This window comes from Punctularia strigosozonata (assembly GCF_000264995.1).
Source record: "Punctularia strigosozonata HHB-11173 SS5 unplaced genomic scaffold PUNSTscaffold_18, whole genome shotgun sequence".
In the NCBI taxonomy this organism is placed as follows: Eukaryota; Fungi; Basidiomycota; class Agaricomycetes; order Corticiales; family Punctulariaceae; genus Punctularia; species Punctularia strigosozonata.
The window spans coordinates 165,276-191,439 of record NW_006767450.1 but is presented as its reverse complement, the minus strand read 5'-3'; the positions used below and the strand labels follow the sequence as shown (position 1 = coordinate 191,439).

The following is a 26,164-nucleotide window of genomic DNA, read 5'->3' as shown; positions in this document are numbered from 1 at the left end:
TGGTTGGATGACTTGGCTTGTAGTTCTTCGCCTACGTCCATCTTAGCTTAATGTCGGCGTACGCCTGCCGTAAATAATAAAGGGATATTGTGTCAATCTGCTAACTCTTTTGGAAGGATGTGGCCGTGATTGGGTACGGGTTCAGGGTAGGCGCGGTTAACTTTCGAACCGGGGACGCCCAACTCTCCTCTTCGACCTGAATACACTTGGCTCATCATCTCAAGTTCTATCACACCTAGCGAACTAATGAGACAACGATAGATCATTTCATTTGCGCTGGTACCAGGTCTGTTCCGGATCTCTGACAACCTTTCCGCTTCTCCGAGCGGCTTTCCCGTGTCCCGGTCACCCGGGCGAAGCATCTCCGCACCATCTGCTGGAACCCCCTGCCTCTTCAAGATTATCCGACTCCAGTACAAGGCTAACTGTTCCGCCTTCCGGACTAGTTCTGCTTGCAGCTTTCGCGCGCTTACGCGCTGACGCCATATATAAAAGCCGTCACCGACGCCTGGCTGTCCAACATCTCCCACTGACATTTCGCACAGCCGCCCGCCAACACCTCAAATCTCGAACTTGCCTGCACTGTTCTAACCTCGATCATCATCAGTATTGGGTTCCTCAGCTCCCCGCACAACCTAGGCTCTACACAATCTACGCACGCCTCGCCAAGTCGACCGACGCCGCCTGCGACCCAAGACCCGTTCGTGGCGCCCTCGATAGCAACGCGACGCGCTGCTCTAAGCAACCTACATCGACCTCCACAACCTAGACGATCACACGAAAGCCTCATAGAGCTCACCGTACGTCCCGATCGTCCTCGTGAGTTACTTCCGCTCCTATCTTCTCTTTGGCCGCTGACGATCAATTTTTCAGTTACACACCTCTACTCCACACGAAGCTAACATATAACGCAACCATGTTCACCTCGTCCTCCATCATCGACCTCACCGTTCCTCTTGCGCCGCGACTACCCTCCATCGCCCGATTTGACGACGACACCGTGCCCTTCCTCCCTCCTGGGCTTCAGACCGAAGTTGATAGCGTCGCTCCGGGCACTCGTGCGCGATTAGGTCGTGCCCCTATTGGCCTCGGCATCGCCGGCGTATCACTCTCCGGCGAGACCGTGATCTCTGACGAGGAAGATGAACGGGGTTCCGAAGCGTACTCTGCTCTGTCATTGTGTCCAACCACGAAGTCAGCCGAGGTGATCTTCAATCCGATCGACGGCGATGCGGTCGTGCTCTTTCCTCAACTAGCAAAGTACTGCCTACCGCTTGACGAAGATGCCCTCTACCAAGGGTTTATGCCAACCCCCAAACCGCCGTCATACATCAGCCCCGACATCGCCTTGGCATGTCCCGCGTTGACTACCAACATTGGACTGGGTATTAGCGGCATTGACGTCGGCCCGCCGACACAGGACTTAATGGACATCACCATTTCGTCCGTCGACGGACTCACGCCTTCAACTCCTCCCCGCGCCCCGCGCCTACCCTCCATCTCCGCCTTCCCTTCCTCGCCGTCGCCATCGTTTGAATCCTTCCCTGCATTTCCCACGTTTGACTCTCAGACGTTGTGGAGCGCGCCATCCTTCGGCGGATCGTGGTCCTCGAGTCTGGCGGACGAGGATCACGAATGGTCGCGGTCGTTCTCGGTCGGACCTGTTACTCCACCTCACAGCTTCGCTCGGGGACCTACGGTGGGACTCGGCATTGTGGGCGTCGACTCTCCGCTGGACGACGCGGATGCTGCGCGGGCGGATGAAGTTGGCGTGTTTCCGGGAATGGCGGATCGGTTGGAGAAGGTTAGATTCCAGTCGATGCCAGAAGAAGCGGGTTCTCCGGTTCCACGCTTCCGTCAATCGACTCGTGAATAGAGGGCTGCTTGTATAGTACCGTATGAGCGCCCAAAGGACATGCGGTATATGGAAACATTGGTGTTCAGGACTATATCTACCAACGCACTACCTGGGTCTCCGAGTCTCACAGACAACCAGCTTGCCCTCCAAGCCAGGAGAGCGCTGATTCCCAGGAAGGAGGAAAGGACATTAGATCCTCTTTCCGGAGTCCTGCTAGACGCATGAAATACGTCGTAGGGCCGTGATAACTGATGACCAACTCTGCGACTACATGTCCGCCACCCTCTTCACGTCCTTTTTCTCGCGAAGTCCTCGCCGGTGCTCGTCCCGGTGCGCATTGCTGCGCCAGAACCTAAAATGGGCATCGTCGTACTTCTCGTTCCCAAACAACGGTATCCATTTCGGAGGGGGGTTTGAAGAAGCGTGCTGTCTGAACCACCGCTCGATTACATCCGCCGAAGCTCCAAGATGCTGGAGGAGCATCAAAGGGCTGAGCATGATATCAGAAACACCTCGCGTTGCGAGATTGACATGCTAACACTCACTGAACTATATCACAATTTGAATCGTAGCACTCGGTGGCCCGAGCGCAGTCGAAATCCAGTATCAATAGGGCTGACCAAGGATCTTGATTGGGGCTCTGCCTCAACAGCATAAGATTACGAGGGAGGAGGTCGCCATGCATGACTCCAAGCGACTGCATGTGGTAGAGTCTCTCCTCGAGGACAGTAGCCTATCGCAGAAACTTAATGAGTACAGAAGTCGAAACGAATCCGGCCACGGACCATGTCAAAGATGCCGTAGTTAGGACCCAGGCGTTGAGCAACAATGTCTCCCGTGAGATTCGACATGACCATTCCATCCAGGTATTCGAGAACATGTGCGACTGCCACTTCGCCACCGGGCATACGGATCTATAATGCCATTGAGATGGTTTCATCACTGTATTCATACCGGCAACAACCTTGTAGAAACCGAGCGAATGAGGTATCCACGCCCCTGTGAAACGTATCACTTGGAGGTTCAATGGAGGATATGCGCATGATATTGAGCATACCTTGCAAAGATACCAGCTTACGGTATGCCCAAGCCTCTACGGCGGCATCCTGCCGGGCAGAGCGCCAGAGGGCAGGCCATGCAGCGTCCTCGTCGAAGTATTCCGGATCGGGTAGTTTGCATAGGCTCTGCTGAAATATCTTGACACAGACATTACGAGGTGCGCTCTTTCTGACGGTCATTACGGCCTTGTACACCTGCGAATGAGTGTCGACCTTGGCTCTGAGAGATTTCTGCAGTATGATGGATACATCATCCGGCTGCGCGATGAGTAACTGGTTCCTGTTAAATGTTTGGAACCGGTACGCCATTTCCGGATGTCGGTCGTCCTCGTTCGAGCACGATAACTGCCAGATAGCTTTGGTATCCAGCACGTGAGGCAACGTCTCCCAGAGTGGTTTTGCAAGGGCGGCTATACGACGACGCTCTAGTGTGTCTATATAGCGCAAGCCGCTCTGATAGTCCTGAGGAGAGTTCTGATCAAGGAAGAACTCCTCTCGAGGAAGGTTGTTGAATGCATGTTCAACGTCGGGATGGACGTACATGTTAGAGGCAGGAAAAGAAGCTGTGTGGCGCGGCCTCGACGTGCGTGCCCGTCCGTAATCCAGCTCTCTTCGGTGGGCACTCCGTCACGGTCGTGCTTGGATACCTCACCTGATTTCGCCGTTCGACTCTCACATGCTGCGCGATCCTTGGGTGAACCTCAGTCCTCGATTTTACGGAACAGGAGTACGAATGACGTCGGTCTTGCTCAATGACCCTGCTACGCTAGCGAGCCTTGGATCTGAACTGCGTACTAGCAGAGGGGCCTTCGATGAGACGGTGACTCGGGGCGCGCGTCTGTCCTGCGTCAGCCGGCTGCATCGCGAATGCAAAGGAGAAAGGGCCGTCGTTGCTCGTAGCTGCTCAGATTTGTCATTAAATTGTTGATGATTACTCGATCCCATGTCCAATACGCTCTTAATATCCTTCTTCTCGCGAAGTCCTTGTTGATACTCTTGCCAATGCACATCGTTGAGCCACACTCTAAACTCAGCATCATCGAATTTCTCGTTCGCGAACATCGTGAGCCATCCGGGGCGGGGGTTTGAGGAAGCGTGCTGCCTAAACTATCGTTCTATGTCGTCCGCCGAGGCTCCAAAATGCTGGAGGAGTATCAAAGGGCTGAGGGCAGGTCAGCATCACGTCGAGTATCAAAACCAACAAGTAAATAATCACAGGACGACATCGCAGTGTGCATTATAGCGCTCAGTGGCTTTAGCGAAGTTGAAATCGAGTGTCACCAAGGCCGATAAAGGATGTTCGTTGAGGCACTGCCTTAACAGCATAATATTGTGTGGGAGGAGATCACCGTGCATGACTCCAAGCGTCTGCATGTGAAAAATCCTTTCCTCAAGAACAGTCGCCTGAAGGCACGATGAGAACTTGTATTCGATAAGGCGTCGACCACGCACCATGTCGAAGATGTTGCACTCTTGACCTAGACGCTGCGCAACGCCGGCTCCGGTGAGGTTTGAAATGACGATTCCGTCAACGTACTCCATAACATGCGCAATTGCGATCTCGCCCCTGGGCATGCGTATCTACGAGGATATCAGCATATTGAATAATTGTACTGGTAGTGGATGTATAACTTTATAGAAACCGAATGAATGAGGTATTCATGCCCCTATGTGTAGGTATCAGCGCCTAATATTCGATATTACTCCAAGAGGTGAACAGACATACCCTGCAAGGATTTCAGCTTACGGTACGCCCAAGCCTCTACGGTTGCATTTTGCCGAGCAGAGCGCCACAAGCTCGGCCAGGAAGCTGCCTCGTCGAAATATTCCGCATCGGGCATTTTACAGAGGCTCTGCTGAGATATCTTCACACAGACATCGCGAGGTGCTCCCTTCCTGACACTCATCACGGCCTTGTAAACCTGCGAGTGAGTTTCGACCTTGGTCCTGAGGGCCTTCTGTAAGGTAATGGATATATCGTCTGGCCGCGCGGTGAGCAGCTGGGTCCTGTTGAATGCCTGAGGCCGATAGGATAACACAGAGTCTCGATCATCTTTGATTGTGCACGACAACTGCCAAACAGCTTTGGTATCGAGAACGTAAGGCAACGCCTGCCAGAGTGGTTCTTCGAGGGCAGCATTACGGCGACATTCCAGTCTGTCTATGTAGCGCAGGCCACTCTGATAATCTTCGGGGATGTTCTGATCCAGGAAGAACTTCTCGCGAGGCAGGTTGTCTATGGCATGTTGAATGTCGGAATGGATGTCCATGTTAGAGGGAGGGAAAGAAGCTGTGTGGCGCGGCCTCGACGTAGCGAATCCACGCTGGAGTTCTCCGCGGCTTGGACAATCGGGCGCACCTAGTTGATCCGATGCACTCATGAGTCCCATCAATACAATGCACCGTGTGCGAGCATCAGCTACCAGATAATTGAAGTCGGGACAAAGGATAGATGTTCTCAACTGGGATGATCCGTCATACATTCGATTTGAGCTATCCTCCGACTGATAGCGGGTACGAGGTCTCGTGCACTGACTCGAAGCTATTTTGATGAGACAATCATTCCATTTATGAGCTGTACATCAACAAATGTCCAATAGCACCATAAGCCATTGCACTTGACTCCGGAAGTTGCTCATGAAGTCATACTAATAGCGACTCGAGCCGACGTTGCAGGTGCCGGCGACACGTGCAACTTCTCATAGCACAGCCTCCATGATGCCATATGCAGCGAAGATCGGCGCATTTTTGGTTTCGATACGGTCATCAGCCTGCCGCCCTCCCGCATCTTTCATCTTCATCCTTTGGCGCGTACCTTGCTCACTACCGTAACTCGCAGGATGTCGTCTGATCAAGGTATGCCAAGCACTACACGTTTCAAGTCCATCGAATCTCAATATCATAGTCCAAATCGGTGTCATCGGCGGCAGCGGGTTGTACCATCTCGACAACCTCACGTTCATGTAAGAACTCGTTGTCGCGGGCGAATACGGCCTGAACGAATACCTCATCAGAAAACATGTCAACCCGGAGACGGTGCGTCGCTTACGTGTCCATGTCGCTCAGACCCTCCTCATTGACCTTCGCCAACCCAGCCCTGGGGCTTCCCATCATCCCCGATCAGCATCTGTTCTCTACCCTCGGGCGCTCGCGTTGCCTTCCTCGCACGCCACGGAACTGGCCACAGCATCAACCCCTCCGCCGTCCCCGCCCGCGCGAACATCGCCGCGCTCAAGTCGCTCGGCGCGCACACCGTGCTCGCCTTCTCTGCCGTCGGCTCGCTCCGTGAGGAGATTGCGCCGGGCGACTTCGTCCTGCCCACGCAGATCGTAGATCGCACCAAGGGCGTTCGCCCCGCGAGTTTTTTCGAGGGCACGAGCGTCGTCGCCCACGCCGCGTTCGGCGATCCGTTCTCGACCAAGCTAGTTCAGTGGCTCGAGCGCGAGGTTGCGAAGGCGCTCGAAGGTCGCGGCGTTAAGCTGCACACGGACAAGACGATCGTCTGCATGGAGGGCCCGCAGTTCTCGACGAGGGCGGAAAGCATCCTGTACAGGAACTGGGGATGCGACATCATCAACATGAGCGTGCTCCCGGAGGCGAAGCTGGCTCGCGAGGCCGAATTGGCGTACGTCTCTACCAACTACTTCGGCATTAATGTCTGACTCGGGTATATCCAGATACGCTTTGATTGCCACCGCGACCGACTACGATGCCTGGCGCCCGCACGAAGAGACCGTTACTGCCGCCGAGGTGTTCAAGACGCTGAAGACCAATGCCGAAACTTCTCGCCATGTCGCAGCCACCATCTTAGAGGTTGGTCTTCGCTCCTGGCACTTTCGCTAATCACGCTGATAGCGCTGTTCAGGATCTGCATGCCGCGGACTTCCTCAAGGACGAGGTCGGATCAATGAAGTTTTCCATCATGCCTCGCAGCGAAGCGCAAAAGGATGAAGATCGACAGAAGCTGGCATACGTTTTGCCCGACTACTTCAGCTAAGCTGATACTATCGCACGTGCAGACTATGTACATACTAGAATTCCATTCACATTGCGTTCGGACTATCGGATAAAGTACTATGATCGTGCCTACACCAGCGAACGACCACAGTTTTGATCATCTGGGTTTGTTCGGACCATCTGGATTTGTTCGGACGCCACCGGCCTCTCGTCCGAGCGCCAGCAGCGCTAATCAGCGCCCACATATTGACCTGCTGCTCAACCCGTTTTGCAGGATCGATACAAAATAGCACTCGTTCTGCGCGACATTGGCACAAAACACGTAGTCACCCACTAAAACGTTTTTTGACATCATACTATGCTAATACTCAATCGATGTATACTGCTGTCGTCTCTCGCGACCGCACATTATGATATGCCAATACCGGAAATGTGCGCCCTCTCCTGCTGTCTTACTATCGAACAAAGAAAGCCAGCGAGGGCGCGGATGCGAGGAAGCGTGTTTTGTGTACCATGCCTCGACAAGCCTTATCGGCACGCGGTATCTTCTGAAGAGATCCAGCATACTAGAGCCGCATAAATATCCGCGGTCGAAGTGAGCGAAGAGAGACAGAGAGCTTACCAAAGTGAGTCGCCACGTTCGTTGTCGAAGATTGCATGCACCGGCGCTGCTCGGTTGAAATCGATGATCGCAAGAGAGGACAGAGGTTCCAATCCTCTGGGTTGCGTCAGCAGCATGATGTTATTCGGATTCAAATCTTGGTGCGTGACACCCAGTTCGTGCATGAGAGCTATGTTCTCGAGCAGTTTCTCTACCTGAGAAATGACGAGACAGTGAGAAATAATAAGATTCAGCAGGTACAGGAACTTGCCATGTCAATCACGCGACAACTCAAATGCCGTTCCAGATCATCGCGTCGTTTGAAAGACGACAACGTGACTCCGTTGAGATATTCGAGAATGTGAACAACAGCAGTTTCGCCGTTGGGGAGACGTGCCTACAAGATCATTAGTTGCACGTTGAGCGAATTGTTTGTCGGACTATCACTTCGTAAAAGCCATACGAGCAAGGGATGATCGAGCCTCAAGTAAAAATATGTCATTCTCGTTTCGTGAAAGCTGACGAACGTCATCACATACCTTGGAGGGGAGCAAGTTTACAGTACGCCCAAGCCTCTACACCCGCGTCATGCCGAGCAGTGCGCAATTCAGGGTTGTAACGCTCGTCTTCGTCGAAAGAATCAATGTCCGGTAGCGAGCACATGCTTTGCTGGTATATCTTGATGCAAACCTCTCGAGACTTTCCGGAACCGATACGCAACGATCCCTTGTACACCTGAGAGGTCGTGTCGCGCTTCGCTCGTATCACGTGTTCAAGGGTGAGTGTTGTATCTTGAGGACTAGCGGTCGATAGCTTGTCGATCGAAAAGAGTAGCGGTCGGTACTGCTGATACAGAACTCGGCGAGATGTATCGGGAAGCGAGTGCGTCCAGGTCTTCGTGATGTCGAGAATGCAAGGTAGTGAGCGGCGGAGCGCCTTGGAACAGGTAAGAGATCGGAGGCGTTCCAGTTCCGTGATGTAAAGCAGTCCATTCTGGTAGTCACGGGGAATGTCCTTGTCAACAAAAATCTCGTTCTGAGGGAGAAGATTGATCAGCCGCTCGGCGTATTCGTCGAGGTTCATGATGTGGCGGAACAAGAGAAGGGCGTGGGATGGACCGAGACACCTGTGGGTGTGTGGCAACTGCGTGACGCGTGACTTTGTGTGGGTCGGGCAACGCAGGCAGTGAACTTGAGCCCGTATGATGAAAGCAGCGAGAACACGACAACTCATATTACAAGAAACAACCGAGTCTTGCAGTTAGCTTGAAACTAGGACACGTTAGCTTAAAACTCGGACACGTTTGATTGCAGCAATAAGAGCACAACATCCACGACCCGTGCGTAACGCTGGTAGCTAGGTACATGTAGGGCGTAAAAATGCATGGGAATTCGTTTGACCAATCCGGTCGAAGGGACATAGATCGTTTTGTTTTCCTCTCTTCTTCATCTCTCTTGCTGACGACTACATCTACGCATGTCATCTCTTCACGCAGCTCTCAGCGCACTCCCCAACGGCCCCGAGATCATCGAGGTGCTATATGATCTCTCGAAGGAGGATGTGTCTCATGTGGCGCGCATCATGAAGTTCCTCGTGAAGCACATCGGCAAAGGTCCACACAGTGAAACTAGGGCATCGAGCATCAAGTCCCTGATTGAGACAATTCATCCTCCATCATGGTATCTCCGCGAGCAACTCCGAGAGTGTAGGTCGAACAGGAAGAACGCGAAGGGATATCAGACATCTCGGTCGGCGAGTACCATGGCTTTCGCACAAGATTTGATTGCAATCAAAGACCCTACCTGGCCTCTGGCGGACTTTCGGGAATCTCTTGAAGCTTGGGAGAGGGAATCAGGCCATCTGATGAGCTATAGAGTGGTCGAGGATAAAGGCGCAGTCCTTGAAGGCGATATCAAGTGGGTGTGACCAGCTCATGATACGGCACCGCTTGATATTGATGTCTGCTCGAGGGGATGGACGACCGTAAATGTTCTGGAGCCGGTTGTGGACGTCATGAATAATTGGCTGGATCATTATCTCAAGAAGAACCCTGAGAAACCGAAAGCGCGATTGACGTTCCGAGGCGAATATCAACCGCTCGACAAGACGGACCCCAAGCAGAAGAAATCAAAGCCCAAGAAGAAGAAATTGGACAAGGTGGACCATGCAATCATGCTACACGAGGGCTCAAACGTGCCAGACAAGGACCGGAATTCTCCGGCATTTGATTCAGATGCGACACCCATCGTTCTTTGGGAGGACAAGGTCCATAGAAATTGCATGGATGAAATGCAACGACTAACATCACAATCTAGATTCTCGGCGCGCTTGAAAACGAATTCGAGGCTCACAAGAAGGTGTACCACCATAATCCATCCACATTGCCACTGACGGACACGTTGGGAATGTGTCTCCCGCAAGTTCGCAAGTATGTAACATATCCAGTGACTTCCGTCCCTCATACATCATGCGTTATCGTCGAATTCACAGATATGTGCGCATAAGCGGCGTACCATACATCATACTCGGAGATGGCCGTGTCATAACTGGCATGGTGTGGGGAACGGCAGGCGGAGACGCCGGCCGCACTGCGGGAGCATCTTTCTATCGAAAGTGGGCAGAACAGGACAAAACATCAGAGTTTCTCGGTAAGAAGTCCGACACTTCTGAACGCGGCGAGCATATATGCCATGCTCTGTCAACCTACAGCAAGGCAGCCGACTCCGAAGAGGCAGTTGAGGAGCCGTCTGCCGGGTCTATTCCTACCAGGGAGCTTCTTGCGTTTTTCATATGGATGGCTTTGAGGGATCGCGGATACCTATTGTAGTACCAATGCAATTCTACACGATAACTGTCACGAACTTTCATCGACATCCGTTTCCGGCGCATTTAGTACGGCTGTGTTAGTCCCTGCGAAGGTGAGTCACACCGTTCCGAACTCTCTCACTTCACCTCAGAATTGGTAAGAGATAGCCATCGCGAGCAATTGGCTACTGACATGGACATAGTTTCTATCCTCGAAGCTGAGCACAAGAGCTAAGAAGACGGTCCATTTTGATCGAAATCTCCCGTCACATACCATGCGTGAGTCTAGACTTCCCATACACACTCAATTGAAATCTCTCTCGGGTGTTCAAGAGATCGCTGCGCGTTGATTCTAGAACGTCCCGGGAGGTTTGCATCAAGATCTATCAGCGAAGCCTATGCTCGCTACCGCACACCGACTGTTTCGACGAGGATGAGGGTATCAATCCCGAATTGCGCACCGCTCGTCATAGCGCGGGTGTACTCCCTGTGCGTACTATAAGCTCGCTTCCCTCCAAGGTATGTCATCGTGTTCGTCGGTATTCATTGAATGGATCTGACGTTGATATACTCAAGGCTCTTTCATTCCTTGTTCACTTGGCTTCTACTAAGTGGTTCTCGCGAACGAACATGTCACTAATGATTTCTTAGGCACGCCTCCCAAACGGAGAAATATCTGTTGTTCACTTACTCGAATATCTTAACGGAGTACCGCTGTCGACTATGAAACGACGCGACGATCTAGAACAACGCGTGGGTTGTCGCGTGATTGACATGGTGAATTGTTACTTCCGCCGAGGATCGTTGATTCTCACTCCGCCTCATCGTTGTTCAGGTAGAGAAACTCCTGCAGAAGACTCCTATCTGTCTTCTCGCGCTTGTTCCTGAAGTAAATAAGCACGACCAGATCGCCAAAGGAGGCCTCTTAACGTTCACCATGAGCAGCACCCCCGTTCGCTGGCACTAATCCGACGCACAAGAAAGCAGGATGGCTCATTTCATGAACCTAGCCACGTACCGCGACGCAATATCATATTTCTCAACCAAGAACTTGCGTGATAAGCATCGCCTCGCCAGCGATACTCCTTTATTGCATGAGCGGGTCCCGCCAGTGTTTCTCGGCTATGGCTACGCCGGTCGGTCGACCGATGTCGCAGGTAGAGAGTGAGCGCGTGAATGAGAGTGAAACGGGAGCTAAATATGGAGAGGTCAACTACACTCTCATGCCCGTCAATGTTTACCCACGACAGAAACATCGCTCCCGTACATCAGGAAAAACCGGATTTGCTAAAAGCCTCCTAAAACGTACTAAAACGTGCTCATTGAGTAGTTTTAGAGGGTTTCGGTACCCAATAAACGACTCTTTCGATAGTCCGATTTTTCCTGATGTAGACGCTTCAGATTGCATTCGTCGTTCAGATGAGCTTTGGTACGAGGACGGCAGCATTACGCTGGGACGAAAAGGACCTTGGAACGCTCCGCGCTGCTTCGGATGGATTTAGCGCCGCCAATGGTCCGACAGTTATTTGCCTTGGAGAGTAGACGTGTCGTCTATGGTCGCCTCCACCGAGTGGGATGCGCACAGAAGAGGTGGTGCCGAGAGTGCCAGTACGCAACGGGCGGCTGCGCGTACAAGATGCCGATCGACTGGCCAGCGCGGGGCAGACCCCGGCGGTTAATATGAGACACGAGCTCCGTGGGATCTGCCCAGAATGATTGAGGAAAATGGGGATAGGGCAAGGAGTAAAATGTGGGAGGGTTTTCTCGACAGGTATGTCGCCGGGATTCTCGACCTGTGCCCTAGGATGTCGCAGACACAGTTTTCATTCTCGGACAGAAAAGGCACCAGATGTGGACTTTGGAAATGACGGCCATACTTCTGTATTGCGATCAAAACGGACATACAGAGAATAACACGAATTCACATTGGAGTACATATGGTCGTTTTGAGCTCACGAGTTCGGAGTGAAGGGCTCGGTCGCCCGGTTAGTGACAAAGCTTCTGCAGCAAGTGAAGCCTCAACCCAGTGGACCTTGAGCTGGTCTTGAATGTCGTTCTACCGGTGACGTTGGGTCTTCGAGGAGTTGCTTCATCTGTGATAACAAAAGGAAATGTCAGACTGGAACCATACCAAGTGGAACAGCGGGTAAACCTCTTCAAGCGCTCCGCTGCCCGATGCCACGGTAGAGGTATCCAGTGCAACGCCTTCTGGCCGTGAATCGCTCCCATTTGTCGGTGGTTGTCCCTGCTGCCCGTTGTTCTGAACGTCATAAGACACGATGAGCATCAGGATCCATCCGGTCCGGAGCGATAACGACGAACTTCCTTCCGCTTCTTCCGCGCGGCTTGGTCGAGCCCCTGGCCGGCTGATCCCCCCTGTCCTGCCCCATGTCCGTGTCCATCGTCACGAGGGACTATGTCAATGAGGAAATCGAACTGGTCCGACTTGGCGAGCGCCGTTTGTTCGAATCCGCGACGATGAAGGCTCGTGCGGTTATCTCCGAGATAAAGACTGAAGCAGCAGCTATTATATTATGTCCCAATTGTCTCTGCAGGTAAGCACACTTTCGCAGGCCTTGCAAAACAGGATGGGTGCTAGACTAGGACCATGAGAATCGGCATGGGGTGCGTGGTCGGTCAAAGATACCCACCGTCCGCGGCGATCATCTGCATAGAGTTGGTCACGTATTCCTCTTGTTTCGTTCAATCAGAATAACGGACCTTAACTTCGGGGTCGCTCTTCATAACCTTCTTCATCCGCGCGAGAGGGAGAGCAGGATGCCGGTAATCCCATTCTCCGCGGTGTCCACTTAGCGCTGCCAGAAGTTGCGCAAGAATTCGTGAAGTGGGTCGCCGGATTGTACAAAGGGTTCTGGTGCGTCCGAGGACATCGTTGCCTGTGGTGCTGCGTAGCCAGGTCGAGGTCGTCCGGGCGTTAAGCGCCAGTAAGGGTCACTGTCAGGTGTGCTTCGGCGTGTCACTCACTGATCAGTGTTCAATCGCACTCAGTGTTCTGTCGCATCCACGAGAATATTGCAGCGCCAATTCTTCGCCCGCGTACCAGACGCCATGAACGGCGATGCGATGTTTTACCGATCTCTGCGGCTCTGTGGAATTCAAGATGGCCGTATCTCCCCATGAACGACTTGTGAAGACGGCTGCCCGAATCCGGACGAGATCGATGCTGTTCTTCCGTTAGCTTCTCCGATCTACATCCATACTGAGAGCTCTGAAACGGAAACCTATATTGGGCGTACCGTTCTGCCTGGCCTCGGCGTCAGCATCCGTGCATACCGCAGCTCCCGGTTCTGGTGTGTCTACGGCTGTGTTAATCCCTCCCTAGGCGAGTCACCCCGTTACGTGTTGGAGATAGATGGTTGATGAGCATGCAAGCGGACGCCGTGTCGGCCGTTGCGCGCGCGGCGCGCGCGCCCTCGCGTGGTATGGACTTATCAGGATATGAAAACTTATACTTCCGCCTTCAGATAACCGTCTCCTTTTCGCGAGCACACGTCTCACTTGCTCCCACATCCGAGCAGTGAGACGTGAGTTCATCTATTGCCTGTATCATCAGGAAAAGTATCTCCTGACAATTTCTCAACACTATGCTCAACTTTGTCCCATATGTACATATTCTGTCTTCTTGTGACAAATATGTACATATTAGACATATTGGGGATCTTTGAACTGTTTGTAAAATTAATTAAGTCCCTTGGTGGGCATCAACATATTGTTGCAAATTTGCCACATATGTTCACACAATGCTCACATTTGCTGCATTACTTAACACTTTGCTGCATTTGACACCAGGTATAGCACTCTGTTCTAGTACAAGTCTGCTCAAATAGACAAGATTCATTCAGGCTTACACAGAATTGTGATAATAATCATGCTACTTATACATATGTACCAACACAATCATTAGCATACTTTGTACTCATACTGGTAATAGGTGGGCGGGAGGCCTGGAGGCGAAGCTGAGCACGGCGACGTTGGCGGCTCAGGCTCGGCACTAGGGAAAGGAGGACAGTAGCAAAGGAGGGCAGGAAGGGCGTCCGCGGGTGGGGGAGGCCGCGCCCAGCAAGACTGTGTTGGCAGCTCCCGCGAGAGAGCTGGGCGAGCGGTCGTTGCAGGGAGTGAAACCTTCGCCGAGCGAGACCGTGTTGGCGGCTCTCGCTTGCGGCGGGGCGAAGGCTGGGCGCGAGCGTAGAAAGCTCCGCTGAGCGAGACCGCGTTGGCGGCCCTCGCTCGAGGCTGAGTGAGGGGCGGGGAGGTGGGCGAGAAGGCAGGGAGGCGAGCAAGAAGACAAGGAGGCCGGCGAGAGGCTGGCGGAAGGCGGAGAGATCGGCGAGAAGGCGGCGAGAGGCGGAGAGGCGGGCGAGAGGCCAGTGAGAGGCGGGCGAGAGGGGGGAGAAACAATGAGCCGTGCACTTGCCAGCGCAAGGAGGGCGGTCGGCGCACTTGCCAGCGCCGCGTCCGGCGCATTTGGGAGTGCATGGGCCGGCGCCCTGGCGAGCGCGGTGGGCGGCGCACTTGCGAGCGCAGGGACGGGGCACTTGCGAACGCACTCGCGAGGGCAGTAGGAAGCGCGCTGGTGAGCGCACTTGCGAGCGCGGTGAGCGGCGTACTGGCTATGGGGCGACAAGCGCACTTGCGAGCGCGGCGGGCGGCACGTTGGCAAGCTCAGTGGGCGGCGCGCTGGCGAGCTCAGTGGGCAACGCGCAGGCGAGCGCACTTCGGAGCGCGGTGGGCGGCGCGTTGGCGAGCTCGGTGGGCGGCATGCTGGCGAACGCGGTGGACGGCGCACTTGCGAGCGCGGTGGACGGGTGGGTGGGCGAGCACGATGGGCGGGTGGGTGGACTCGAGTCAAACGGACACGTCATGATACGATCACGTGAAGTACATCACGTGCTGGGTTGTTCGCGTTGAACGCACAAGTCCGTGTTGGCCCCTGTGTCCTGTGTCCCTGCCACTCAGATATATACCACAACTGTATTCATTCTGTAGATAGTCATGGGTATCTAACATCTAATAGTATCTAGAGCTACCAATACTGCTGTTCAAGGCCTGGGCCTGGTTTAAGTCATGGTATTGTGAATTTGGACACCTGCTATCACATTATACAGATGCATCCTATATCATTGGGTGCTATACTGACTGCCCCTATGATATATGTATTAATATAGTTATACAACTGAGTAATCTGTCTCTAACTACCAAACAGGACTATGTAGCAACTGACCAACATCTACATAGCACTTACAGCACACCATAGCAACTAGCCTACTTCTATATAGCACTCACAGTACTGTGATAGTGACCATAGTTCAAAAGGTAGCTATATAGATCCATATTTTTTCAAGATGAAAGTTCTGCATCATTGGACTTCTGGCATGGGATTTGACATTGCTCTACCATTCTTTGTGAACTGCTTCCAGACCACTTTCTCCTACAAGATATTATCTTGACTATCCTAGGTTATAGCTAATAAGTTAGTATGATTAGGTTGCTGTGGAATATCTTACAAAAAACTGAAGACATTTAAAAAACAGCAAACAGAGAACCTATACTACAAGGATGCTGCATACATTACACATCACCTACACACACCACAAACTACCTGCACACAATACACAAAATCTGCACACAGTGTGCATATAGTTACCAACTTGTCACATATGACAAAATTGACCTATTTGTCATGCTAACACTGCATTTGTGCATTTTGCCTTAGGACAGTTTTCCTGATGATACCCTGTACCGAGAGCTAATGTACCGTAGTTACTTATCTACTAGGTACACGAATGCATACTTGCTCCCACATCCGAGCAGTGAGACTTACTTATCTACTAGCTGCTCGTTTCCGTTTGCACTCCGTCCCGTCCCTCGTATACCTCCATTATTACGGACTCTTTGTTTGTCGCTTCCGCGTGCCTCATACTCAGTGACATATTGCCAATGTGAACGTTTTTTCGGCCAGCCTACTGCAAGCCACTATCATGATAGGCAGGTTTTTCCTGCCGAAGGGGTGCACGAGCCCTGGAAAGTCAATCTCTGCTGATCGAACGTCACAGCCGCATATTGGGCGTAAATACAGACTGCTCATGCACGCTAGGCTGGAGCTTCTTTCCTGTTCTGGGCATGGTCACTGAAGAATGACCCGGCAACCGGTCTCGCATGTCGCGATATCCGCTTCAGTGAGAAGGATATGCCATCCCTCCCGTAGCGTCGTCCCCTTGAATCCATGGCGCCGGTTCACCTATCTTTGGTCGCTTGAGTACTTTCATGGCGACTGCCCCAGTATTGTACGCGGTCAAGGGTTCGAGGGTTGGCATATTTGATCACTTTCTAAGGACAGTATAGCACGGCGGAGGAACATTCGACGGTTCGGTGAGGGAGTCGTTGTAATCGCGATTCTCTCACGTAGATCATGATCATGTCATGTGTAGATGTGGACGCCACGCATACCGGATGGAGGACGCCGAGGGACAATAGTCCAACGAGCACGTTAGCGTAAGAGATATTTTTCGTTTATCGGTGGTGACTCGCCGTGGACGTCACCCGTATAGCCTCTAGTTCAGTGCACCTGTAGCTGCATCTCTCAAACACCACAGTTGCCTATCCCTAACGTCTCTCATCGCCGTCGCCACACCGCTCGCCGCTCGCCTTTCGATGCCTCCGACAGCGGCCGAATTCGACAACTGGATCAATAACGGACTCGGAAAAGCACTACGGAGTTCTCTTCAGGATATTGTCAAAGGTCCACAGGCTGTCGAAGCCGTACATGCCATCCTGGAATCCGTCAAAGATGCCAACGGTTCCATATCTTCCACCCGCCTAGATATCATGGATACGCTTCTGACGAAGGAGTCCTACTCGGCGACTAAACTCTTGCAACTTAATCCACTATGCCCGATACCGCGGCCAGTGGAAGGCAAATCAAGTCCCCCTACTCTAGACCAGAACCCTGTTCACCCCGTTAATAATATCGTGCTTCATAAGCCCGAGGTTCAATACGAAAACGCGATCGTGGCCTTCAAGACAAGTCTCGAAAACTTCGATCAGCAAGTGGGGCCACGCTACATTCCTCTTCGACAAATCTTCATTCCACGATTTGCGGCTCTAGAGGGGGACGTTAAGTACGTTCGCACGTACATTGTCACGGGGTTTCTTTGCGCTGATACAACGAATATGTAGCAACTTCACGATATCGTTGATCCTCTATCCTATCACCATCGTGCTCACCGATATGCTGCAGTGGGTTAAAGAGAAGCCCGGAAGTTCGCTGACCTCCGATACTATCGCAATATCCTTCAGAAGCGAAGTGTACGTGGACGAAAGGAGGGATAGCGATGGCACGGTTCAAGAAGATGAACGAGACGATGACGATGACGATGACTATGACGAGGGTGTGTCGTATGTCGTTTTCACTAACACGACACTGACACGATTTACCTCGCTTGTCGAAATCCTCAGATGGTTCTGAAAGTTCCCCGGATGACTCTGAAAGTAAACATTTGCATGCCAACAATCATTGTGTGGATCACATTTGACTTCTATCGTCAGGTACGGAAAGCGGGGAACGTACGCCTACCCTGGAGACATCTCAAGAAACCCTCGCCGGTAATTCACCGTCACTCGTGGGGCTGAACCTTCAACTGATACACCTGTTAGCACTGAGATTGAAGGACGAGGAGGTTCCAACTACTGCAGAGGCATCCTCTCAGGATAGCTCGTCATCCGAGAGTGATGATGGTAAGCTCGAATTCAAAGAGACGGTACTGAGTAACGATATGCAAACTTTCAGAAGAAGAACGAGAAGAAGAAGAAAAAGAAGAAGAAGAAAATCCATATCAAGGTGACCTCTCAAACTCTGAATTTATTGATTATGTGCTAGCTTTCGTACTTAACATCGCTCAGATGCTCCTCTGGACCTCTCCAAAGTGGATCATGCCATAGTCCTTTATGTTGGCGATAAGAAGACCTGGATTTCTGGCAGAAAATTGGTCTTATGGGAGAATAAGGTTGCGGTCTCGCTGAATGACTTGGAGATCGATTTTGAACAAAACCCCAGATATTTGGTTCCATAGGGAACTCCCTTAGCAGTATCATTAAGAACGGCATTCAAGGCAGCCCTAGATCCAAGTTCAACAAAGTCTTAGATCAGATCATAAGGTGCGTTCTATGCTGGTTTATGCATACACCGTGTTGCGTATTCACATGTCGCGCCACCTGTGCTTATGCAGATACTTCGAGATAAGCAAGATTCCATACATAGTACTATCCGACTCGAAGACGCATGGTGCATTCACATTCTATATCAAGAATGACGACGCTTCGGGGTTCCTAGGCAAGACGGGAGGCGCGTTCTTGTGTCTCGATGAAGAAACGCCTAGCATTCCTGAAGCTCAAGTCTACGAAACACTGAGTCATATCATTGGAGGAAAGAATCCTCGGAGATTCATCCAGCCCATAGGAATGCTTTTAGGCGCAAAATGCTGGATGGCGCTCGTAGATCAGGAACTTGTAGAGCTTATGGTGGAATGATTTTCGACATTTAGGCGTTGCAATCAATGTAACGTAGAACGGTGATAGCACGCATACTAGCCTCGGATCACTTCTCAACCGCAACCTGGACGACGTCCGTTGAGCGAGCACCGAGCGAAGCTCGGTGCGCCGTCTTGGGCTCGAGGGAGGAACTTTGAAACTCCGACGCGCGTCGCGCCTCTCTCCCTCAGAACCCACTAGCAGCTAGGGACAGCGAGTAGTAGCTTCATCGTATCATCGACTCGACTCTAGCCATCTGAGCCATGCCTCCGTGGGCCCCGCGGGACAACCCCTTCAACAAACCCCACTATCGGCTCAACCGGGCAGCACTGGTCGAACTAGCGGAAGCACTCGGCGTCGACCCCGGAGGGAACGTCCACGACCTCAAAGCACGGACGAAGCAGGCCTTGCTCGACCGCAAGGACGAACTCATCGATCACCCTTCTTTCACGGCCCTCTACACGGACAGGGAGAAGAACGAATACCTCCAAGGTCGCGCCCAGGACACAGAAGACGAGGACTCGGAATGGCAGGGCCTAGCCAACACCCAAGAGCAAAGCCTCCCGTCCGCGTCCACGCGCTCTCACTCGCGGACACCTAGCCAACGCACGAACTCGCAAAGGCTGCAGACACGCTCGGAGAGTAGGGGGAGAGACTCACTTCGCTCGGCGCGGGCGCGGGCAGAGACACAACCGCTCCCTCCCCCGACATCATCAGGTGAGCAATACACCTCACTGAGTCCTTCAACATGCCTCCTTCCTTGCTTTCCCGGCCTTCTCGCCGGATGTAAATTATCACCTTGCTCGCGTCTTGCTACACGCCTCCACATCCTTGCTACGGCTCGTGCCATACATTCTTGCTAGCCCCTTCCTTGGCACACACCTGCTACCGGTCCAGTGGACTCACAAAAACCCAGGGCACCGGAGCACCAACCGCGAATTCGGGTCGGAGTCACCCAGCCCAGAGCCGGAGGAGCTGGAGGACCCGGGCGACCAACCCCGCCCAGGGCGTGGGGCCGCACGACGCCCACGTCTTTCGTCCACGGCACCCAGGGCGGCTCCCCGTCAACAGGCCCGTCACGTCGATGAGTTCCCGACCGTACACGCATCCCCAACCCCGGTATCATCGCGGGGCCGTCCGGCACGCGTCGCCGGGGTCGTAGCAGACGTCAACTACTACGTCATTCCTCAGCAGATTTGCGACATCTTCGAGAGGGGCCACAGGAGGCACGTTCCTCTTCATCACCTCACGGACGCCGCTTGCATGGCTCAAGGCATCGACACGAACGCGAACTTGGCGAATCTGTGGCAGATAGAATCCGGGGGCCTAGTCCCGGTCCAACAGCCGCTCTCGCCGGAGGGCGAGATGCAACTTTCGTTCGCCGAGTGGCTCCAAGCGTGGCAACGTTACCTCCAGTTGTTCGAAGAGTATCTCCCTCACGAATACCTGGACTGGTACACCCATCACGAGAACATTCGCCTGCGCCGCGGCGTCAGCAGCGAGAACGTCTGGCCAGTCTGGCTCGCTTACGACATCGAAATTCGCAGACGCCGGCTCAATACCCCCATCGATCCACGCGAACATCATCGCGCGATCTGGGACGACCTCTATATCGCTCACCTCGGGAGGCGAGTACTCCAGCCGCAACCGCAACAGGCCCAGCTCGCGCTGGCCAACCGCAGGCGGGAGCCCGCAGGAGCATCGTCGGCCTCACGGGCATCGCGGAACTCGGTCTCGACAAGACGCCGAATCTCTGACCAGAACGGCAGCTCCTTTCGGAGCTGCTTTCTCTGTGGACGCTTCTCCCACCGCACGAAGGAGTGTTTCGCGAAGACTCTCGCCAACGGGAGTCCTATGTTCATCGCGAGGACGCAAGACGGGGGCTACGCCGACAAGTCCGGAAAGAGGTACTGCTTCCATTTTAACATGCAGAGGGGCTGCTCGGCCACAGGCACCTGCGCACATGGAGAGCACCGCTGCACCCTCTGCGGGGACGCTCACTCCGCAAGCCTCTGCTTCATCGCTAGCACTGGCCGTGACGACCCCGTTCAAACCAAATGAATGGGAGTCGCTTCTTGACTCGCTCGGTTTGTTAGATACCTTCTCGGACGTCCCCTTAGGCATGCGGATCGGATTCGATATGGGCATTCCGTCCCCTGTAAACATCACTTACACACCTCCTAATCATAAATCCTCACTGTCGAACGCGGAAGCGATCGACACGTATATTCACAAGGAACGCGCAGCCCGCCGCTACACAGGCCCCTTCGACCGCGAGAGGCTCGAGACTCTCATCGGCCCATTCCGTACCTCCCCTTTAGGCGCAGTACCAAAGGCCGGAACTGCCGAACTGCGGATGATACAAGATTTCTCGTACCCGCGCAACGATCCCGCCATCGCATCGGTGAACGCCGCTATCGACTCCGATTCGTTCCCATGCGAGTGGGGCACCTTTTCAGAGATGGCAGTTCTCGTCATGGATGCCCCGCCGGGCACGCAGGTGGCCACACTCGATGTCGACTCCGCCTTCCGCTGCATCCCCATCCGCCCGGACCAGCAACCACACTTCGTGGTCCAGTGGCGAGATCAATTCTGGATCGACTCGTGCGCGCCCTTCGGACCGGCAAGTTCCCCAGGGGTGTGGGGCAGGGTCGCTGACTGCATGGCAGCAGTATATCTGAAAACCGGCGTCGACGCCCTCAAGAAGTGGGTAGACGATTTCGCATTCGTCCGCTACCCCATCCGCGCGAGCGAAGGCCGACCTCCCGAGTTCGCATATAGCTTAGTCGAGGTACACCGGCTGGCGGAGCGGCTGGGCTGGCCGTGGAAGCCGTCGAAGACCAAAGACTTCGCGCCGATCTTCCGCTATCTCGGTTTCGACTGGGACCTCGAGCGCAAATGGGTCTCGGTCCCAGAAGACAAACGGGCTCGCTACGTCATCAAGCTCGAGCCGTGGGTCGCCGGAAGCGCCTTCACGCAGCGCGAAGCCGAGCGGGTCATGGGGACCCTCGTCCATTGCAGCCTGGCCATTCCGGACGGGCGCTCAAAACTGGTAGCCATATCAAAGTTTTCCTCCTCATTCCCACCGGCCTCCTCGGCCTTCTCACGGCGGACACCGAACAGCCAAGTCCTAGGCGATATCGAGTTCTGGAGGACCACCCTGAAGGTAGGCCCCTGCGGGAGTTCGCTGCAGCGCCCACCAGAGATCACCGAGTGTGACTTCTGGGTAGACGCCTCCACGTCGTGGGGCGTCGGCGTCGTCTTGAACGGCGAATGGGACGCCTGGAAGCTCGCGCCCGGCTGGCGCTCGGAAGCGCGGAAGATCGGCTGGGCCGAGATGGTGGCAATAGAATTCGGTCTACGCCTGGCCCTGCTGAGAGGCTGGAGCGGCCTCCACGTGATTATTCGCTCCGACAACCAGAGCGTGATTGGCGCGCTGGATGCCGGGAAGTCTAGGAATCTAGAACACAACCGCGTTCTTCAGCGAATTGTCACCCTAATGCGGGCGCACTCCATATGGATCACGCCCCGCTATGTCCCGTCGGCGGAGAACAAAGCAGATCCCCCCTCGCGGGGCATCCCTCGCACAGACATGCCACGCTCCTCGGCTACCTTCAAAATTCCTTATTGTATTTCCTCGCTAATAGTTAGACCGGAAATAATTTAATAAAATTTTCCGTTCAAATTTAAGGTGTCGCACAAGACGGAGGGCATGAGGCGGGACCTCCTCTTCCTGACAGACTGGACCCGTCCTCATTACGTTACAATTTTATGAAATGACACGCAGCCCCGCTAGGCGTCGGCTAGCGACGGTAAAAGGGAGTCCCAAGGCGACCTGCGCTCCTCCCTGGTTTATCACTTATCACTATGCCCCGCACAAGTGCGTCAACGTTCTCCCTCACGCACACCACCTCTCCCAAGTGGTTGCTAACCCATCATCCCAGGCCACCGGGTTGTCGAGGAGATGTGTTCGCTCAGGAGGTCGGAAGAGCAAGAAATGATTGTAAAAATCGAGTTCGAGCGCTCGATTGCCTATGAAGATGGGTCTGGAGCAGCTCAGTACAAAGGTACCCCACTCCCCAGATGCGGGCTCAGAGACTCACGACGGACAGCATATACTTCCTCACAGAGCGTCCAGACACTGGTAGAGGGATATGCCAAAGGTGGGGGCACTTGCACCCACTGGTTTGGGGGCGACAGCCCTGGAGTGGTCGCGGGCGACTGCGTGTGCGGGCGCTTCATTCAGGACACCAAAGCACCTCACCCATCCTCTCAGCCCAAAAAATCCCTGTGGAGCCGTGTGAAGTCTGCATATATTGCTGTATTCCGTTACCTTAAGGCGGCGTAGTCGGAGTTGTCGCAATAGACCCGTGCCGCGTCGGCAGATGTCCGGTTCCCAGGCTCCGCCACGCCCAGGCAGGCCAAAGCAGACAGGCTCGCTCGCTCTCGCACTGTACATGCCGCACACACGCACCACCAGAACCCCCACCAACATCACAGCGGAAAGGCCTCGGGCAGCCCACACCTCCTCGACAGCGAAGGCCAATCGACGCAAGCCGGCGCGGCCATTCTTCAACCCGGGCGCAGGCTCGACAGCGGCGGCGCTTCTCCACAACCCCCGCAAAATCATCTTGTCGAAGGGCACCCAGAAACAGCTAGAGAGGACCATACGAGCCGGATGGGCGCCAAACACCCTGAAGGGCTATGGCATGGTAGTTGAGAAGTTCACCCAGTTCTGCGTCGCGGAACGCATCCCTGTAGTTGACCGGTTCCCAGCGCAGGAAGTAGTACTATGCGCATTCGTAGCCACCGGCTCCGGCCAGGTCGCTGGGAGCACCGCTCGGAACTGGGTTGCGGCGCTGAAGGCGTGGCATATAGCCCAGAATGCCCCGTGGCTCGGAGGAACACGCCTCCAGTACGCAGTGAAGGGCGTCGAAAATCTCCGACCGAAACACTCACGCAAACCCGCACGCGCCCCAGTGACCCGCGACATGCTACGCTGCCTCCACAGGGCACTCGACTTCAACTCCACATTCGATTCGGCCGTCTACGCCGCCGCCTGCACGATGCTCTGGGGGCAACTCCGGGCCGGGGAAGTACTCCCCGCATCCCAAAACGCGAACCCGACTCGAATTCCGAGGCGAGCGGATTTCCGCAACCCCGCCCCCCTCTCGTCGACGTACACGCTGACGCTACCGTCAACCAAGACGCGCTACAGCCGAGGGGAGGTGGTTTTCCTCCACCATCAACGCGGATCCACAGATCCGGTCTATGCGCTGCAGTACCACCTTCATACAAGTCCCCTCCCGAAAGACACCTCGCTATTCGCATACGCGCACCCGCAAGGCCAGAAACTACTCACGAAGACGGCCTTCCTGGCGCGCTGCAACTCAGTCTGGTCGCGGAACCGTTACCCGCGCATCACCGGCCACTGCTTCCGGATCGGGGGGACGACGGAGCTCTTACTGGCCGGCGTCCCGCCGCACGTCGTCAAAACGGCGGGCCGGTGGTCATCAGATGCGTTCCTGCGGTATTGGAGGTCCGTGGAGGACATTCTCCCCCGACACCTACACCGCATTCAGCCCTTCAAACGCAGCTAAAGCTCAGTGGCATTGGTTCCGCCGGGTGTGGGCTCATCCTCGGCCTCGTCCGCGGCTGGTGGGCGGTTTGGGCGAGCCTCCGGGCTCGCCCTCGGATTGCGCCCAAGGTTATCGGCCCCTCGGGGCCGATCGCCTTTCACCCACACCATAGGAGAACGTCGACTGCTCGCATATCGGCTTTGAACCGGACGACGACCCAAGAAGCGAGCACCGAGCGAAGCTCGGTGCGCCGTCTTGGGCTCGAGGGAGGAACTTTGAAACTCCGACGCGCGTCGCGCCTCTCTCCCTCAGAACCCACTAGCAGCTAGGGACAGCGAGTAGTAGCTTCATCGCCCGCCCGCCCGCATCCTGTATACATTCGGTAGAGAAAACATGCTGAAACCGAGACGTTCCTCCAGCAAGCCGGGGCGAGCCTCCGGGCTCGCCCTCGGATTGCGCCCAAGGTTATCGGCCCCTCGGGGCCGATCGCCTTTCACCCACACCATAGGAGAACGTCGACTGCTCGCATATCGGCTTTGAACCGGACGACGACCCAAGATAACGTTCACGCATTGGCTCTATATGCGCTGCACGATGCCGATGACTATGACGTGCTCCCGGGGCCAGGACGAAAGATAGGCCCGATATAGGTTTCCGTTTCATATTGCCCAGTGTGTACGTGGATCCGAGAAGCCCAGCGGAAGAACAGTATCGATCTCGTCCGGATTGGGACCAGCTTGCCGAAGGTAGTCGTGTTTGATGCGGAAGTACATCCAGCAGGCAAGAAATCTTACCGTCCAGTTCCCGAAGAGTTGCACGCCGTCTCCGACGTGCACGCTGAGTCGGTGTGCACGTCCGTCAAGTGGGCGAGAAGGTTGTCGTCGCGTTGCAGGATAGCACGTCCGCGTACGATATTCAGTGTAGCATAGTTGCCCTTCAAGTTCGAAAAAAACGAGAGCGAGCGAGCGAGTTGCAAGATAGTTATCTGCGACCGACGAGTATGTAGCCCGCGGGCCTCCCGACCTCCGACGCCTTCCATTGGCGATCGAGGAGAGCATGCAGGAAGACGCGGATAGGTTACGAGGCGCGCTCGGCGTGTGCGGATACCCGCAGGGAGGCTTTTCATCCGAAATGTTTTGCACGCCGGCGCCTTCGGTGTAAGATGACCCCATGCGCTCATCCGGAGAGAGACGATTATCCTAAGGCGTAGATTTAGTCCACCGAGCTGGAGGATAATCCATATGCGCGCTCTCTAGGTCACCGTCGGTGGATCCAACAAGTGAAAACCGATACAAAGAAAATTGGCATTTTTTGGGGCCACACACATCCTCGACGCGCCCGCGCATACAAGCAAACAAAACAACAGAATAAGCAGCTCAGAAAGGGAAAAAAAAACAAAGCCAGACATACTACGACGACGACGACGAACTTTCAAGCGTCCACATCGGCGTCCGTGTCCGCGTCCGGATTCGCTTCGACGAGCTCCAAGTACCCCTCTGGCACGAGCGCGTGCTCCTCCTCCTCCTCCTGCCCCTCGCCCGCCCCGCGCTCCCCGCGCCTATAATTCCTGACGACGACCGCCCATCAGACGCCGTCGCCCCTGCCGACGACCTTCACGACCTGGCCCTCCTCTATCCTCATCTCCGCCGTCCCCTCGGGCTCGCAATTGGGGAGTCGGGACCGGCGCCTCGGCGCCAGCTTACACACGTGATATCTTGGGACCAACCCATACTGTGGGACTTGTCACGTGCATTCTTAC

General features: G+C 54.4%; 8 protein-coding genes across 8 annotated transcripts; 4 read left to right on the top strand and 4 right to left on the bottom strand.

Annotated features, from left to right (window-relative positions):
- Window positions 1–916: 916 nt before the first annotated feature.
- PUNSTDRAFT_47554 (uncharacterized protein) lies at window positions 917–1,876 on the top strand (the record flags this gene model as incomplete). Its single annotated transcript, XM_007388367.1, has 1 exon — window positions 917–1,876. The coding sequence occupies one exon, from the start codon at window positions 917–919 to the stop codon at window positions 1,874–1,876; it is 960 nt and encodes a 319-aa protein (XP_007388429.1).
- A 249-nt stretch (window positions 1,877–2,125) lies between these two features.
- On the bottom strand, window positions 2,126–3,459 carry PUNSTDRAFT_138680 (uncharacterized protein; the record flags this gene model as incomplete). The annotated part of the gene is made up of 5 exons (XM_007388366.1): window positions 2,126–2,348; window positions 2,404–2,591; window positions 2,644–2,772; window positions 2,823–2,857; window positions 2,916–3,459. The coding sequence occupies 5 exons, from the start codon at window positions 3,457–3,459 to the stop codon at window positions 2,126–2,128; spliced, it is 1,119 nt and encodes a 372-aa protein (XP_007388428.1).
- Window positions 3,460–4,128: 669 nt separating this feature from the next.
- On the bottom strand, window positions 4,129–5,186 carry PUNSTDRAFT_138679 (uncharacterized protein; the record flags this gene model as incomplete). Its single annotated transcript, XM_007388365.1, has 4 exons — window positions 4,129–4,320; window positions 4,369–4,483; window positions 4,560–4,583; window positions 4,639–5,186. 4 exons carry the CDS (start codon window positions 5,184–5,186, stop codon window positions 4,129–4,131), a joined length of 879 nt encoding a protein of 292 aa, XP_007388427.1.
- Window positions 5,187–5,756: 570 nt separating this feature from the next.
- PUNSTDRAFT_116518 (Methylthioadenosine phosphorylase) lies at window positions 5,757–6,913 on the top strand (the record flags this gene model as incomplete). Its single annotated transcript, XM_007388364.1, has 6 exons — window positions 5,757–5,772; window positions 5,822–5,879; window positions 5,931–5,952; window positions 6,012–6,541; window positions 6,594–6,729; window positions 6,782–6,913. 6 exons carry the CDS (start codon window positions 5,757–5,759, stop codon window positions 6,911–6,913), a joined length of 894 nt encoding a protein of 297 aa, XP_007388426.1.
- Window positions 6,914–7,154: 241 nt separating this feature from the next.
- Window positions 7,155–8,557, bottom strand: PUNSTDRAFT_55595 (uncharacterized protein; the record flags this gene model as incomplete). Its single annotated transcript, XM_007388363.1, has 5 exons — window positions 7,155–7,439; window positions 7,496–7,689; window positions 7,746–7,871; window positions 7,922–7,956; window positions 8,014–8,557. 5 exons carry the CDS (start codon window positions 8,555–8,557, stop codon window positions 7,235–7,237), a joined length of 1,104 nt encoding a protein of 367 aa, XP_007388425.1. The 3' UTR covers window positions 7,155–7,234.
- An 813-nt stretch (window positions 8,558–9,370) lies between these two features.
- PUNSTDRAFT_122875 (uncharacterized protein) lies at window positions 9,371–10,326 on the top strand. The gene is made up of 4 exons (XM_007388362.1): window positions 9,371–9,390; window positions 9,445–9,739; window positions 9,790–9,902; window positions 9,965–10,326. The coding sequence occupies exons 2-4, from the start codon at window positions 9,488–9,490 to the stop codon at window positions 10,299–10,301; spliced, it is 702 nt and encodes a 233-aa protein (XP_007388424.1). The 5' UTR covers window positions 9,371–9,390; window positions 9,445–9,487; the 3' UTR covers window positions 10,302–10,326.
- A 1,971-nt stretch (window positions 10,327–12,297) lies between these two features.
- On the bottom strand, window positions 12,298–13,036 carry PUNSTDRAFT_138675 (uncharacterized protein; the record flags this gene model as incomplete). Its single annotated transcript, XM_007388361.1, has 6 exons — window positions 12,298–12,372; window positions 12,432–12,539; window positions 12,602–12,791; window positions 12,845–12,874; window positions 12,927–12,946; window positions 13,001–13,036. The coding sequence occupies 6 exons, from the start codon at window positions 13,034–13,036 to the stop codon at window positions 12,298–12,300; spliced, it is 459 nt and encodes a 152-aa protein (XP_007388423.1).
- Window positions 13,037–23,469: 10,433 nt separating this feature from the next.
- On the top strand, window positions 23,470–24,366 carry PUNSTDRAFT_23170 (uncharacterized protein; the record flags this gene model as incomplete). The annotated part of the gene is made up of 1 exon (XM_007388360.1): window positions 23,470–24,366. A coding segment is annotated over one exon (897 nt), but the record flags the coding sequence as incomplete, so codon positions are not given.
- Window positions 24,367–26,164: the final 1,798 nt, after the last annotated feature.

Excerpts from the sequence above, each read along its gene's own strand:
- PUNSTDRAFT_122875 (XM_007388362.1), top strand. The coding sequence starts at position 9,488 with ATGAATAATTGGCTGGATCATTATCTCAAGAAGAACCCTGAGAAACCG. Across the intron at positions 9,740-9,789 it reads TCGTTCTTTGGGAGGACAAG|ATTCTCGGCGCGCTTGAAAA; the intron begins GTCCATAGAAAT and ends ATCACAATCTAG. Across the intron at positions 9,903-9,964 it reads TGTCTCCCGCAAGTTCGCAA|ATATGTGCGCATAAGCGGCG; the intron begins GTATGTAACATA and ends TCGAATTCACAG.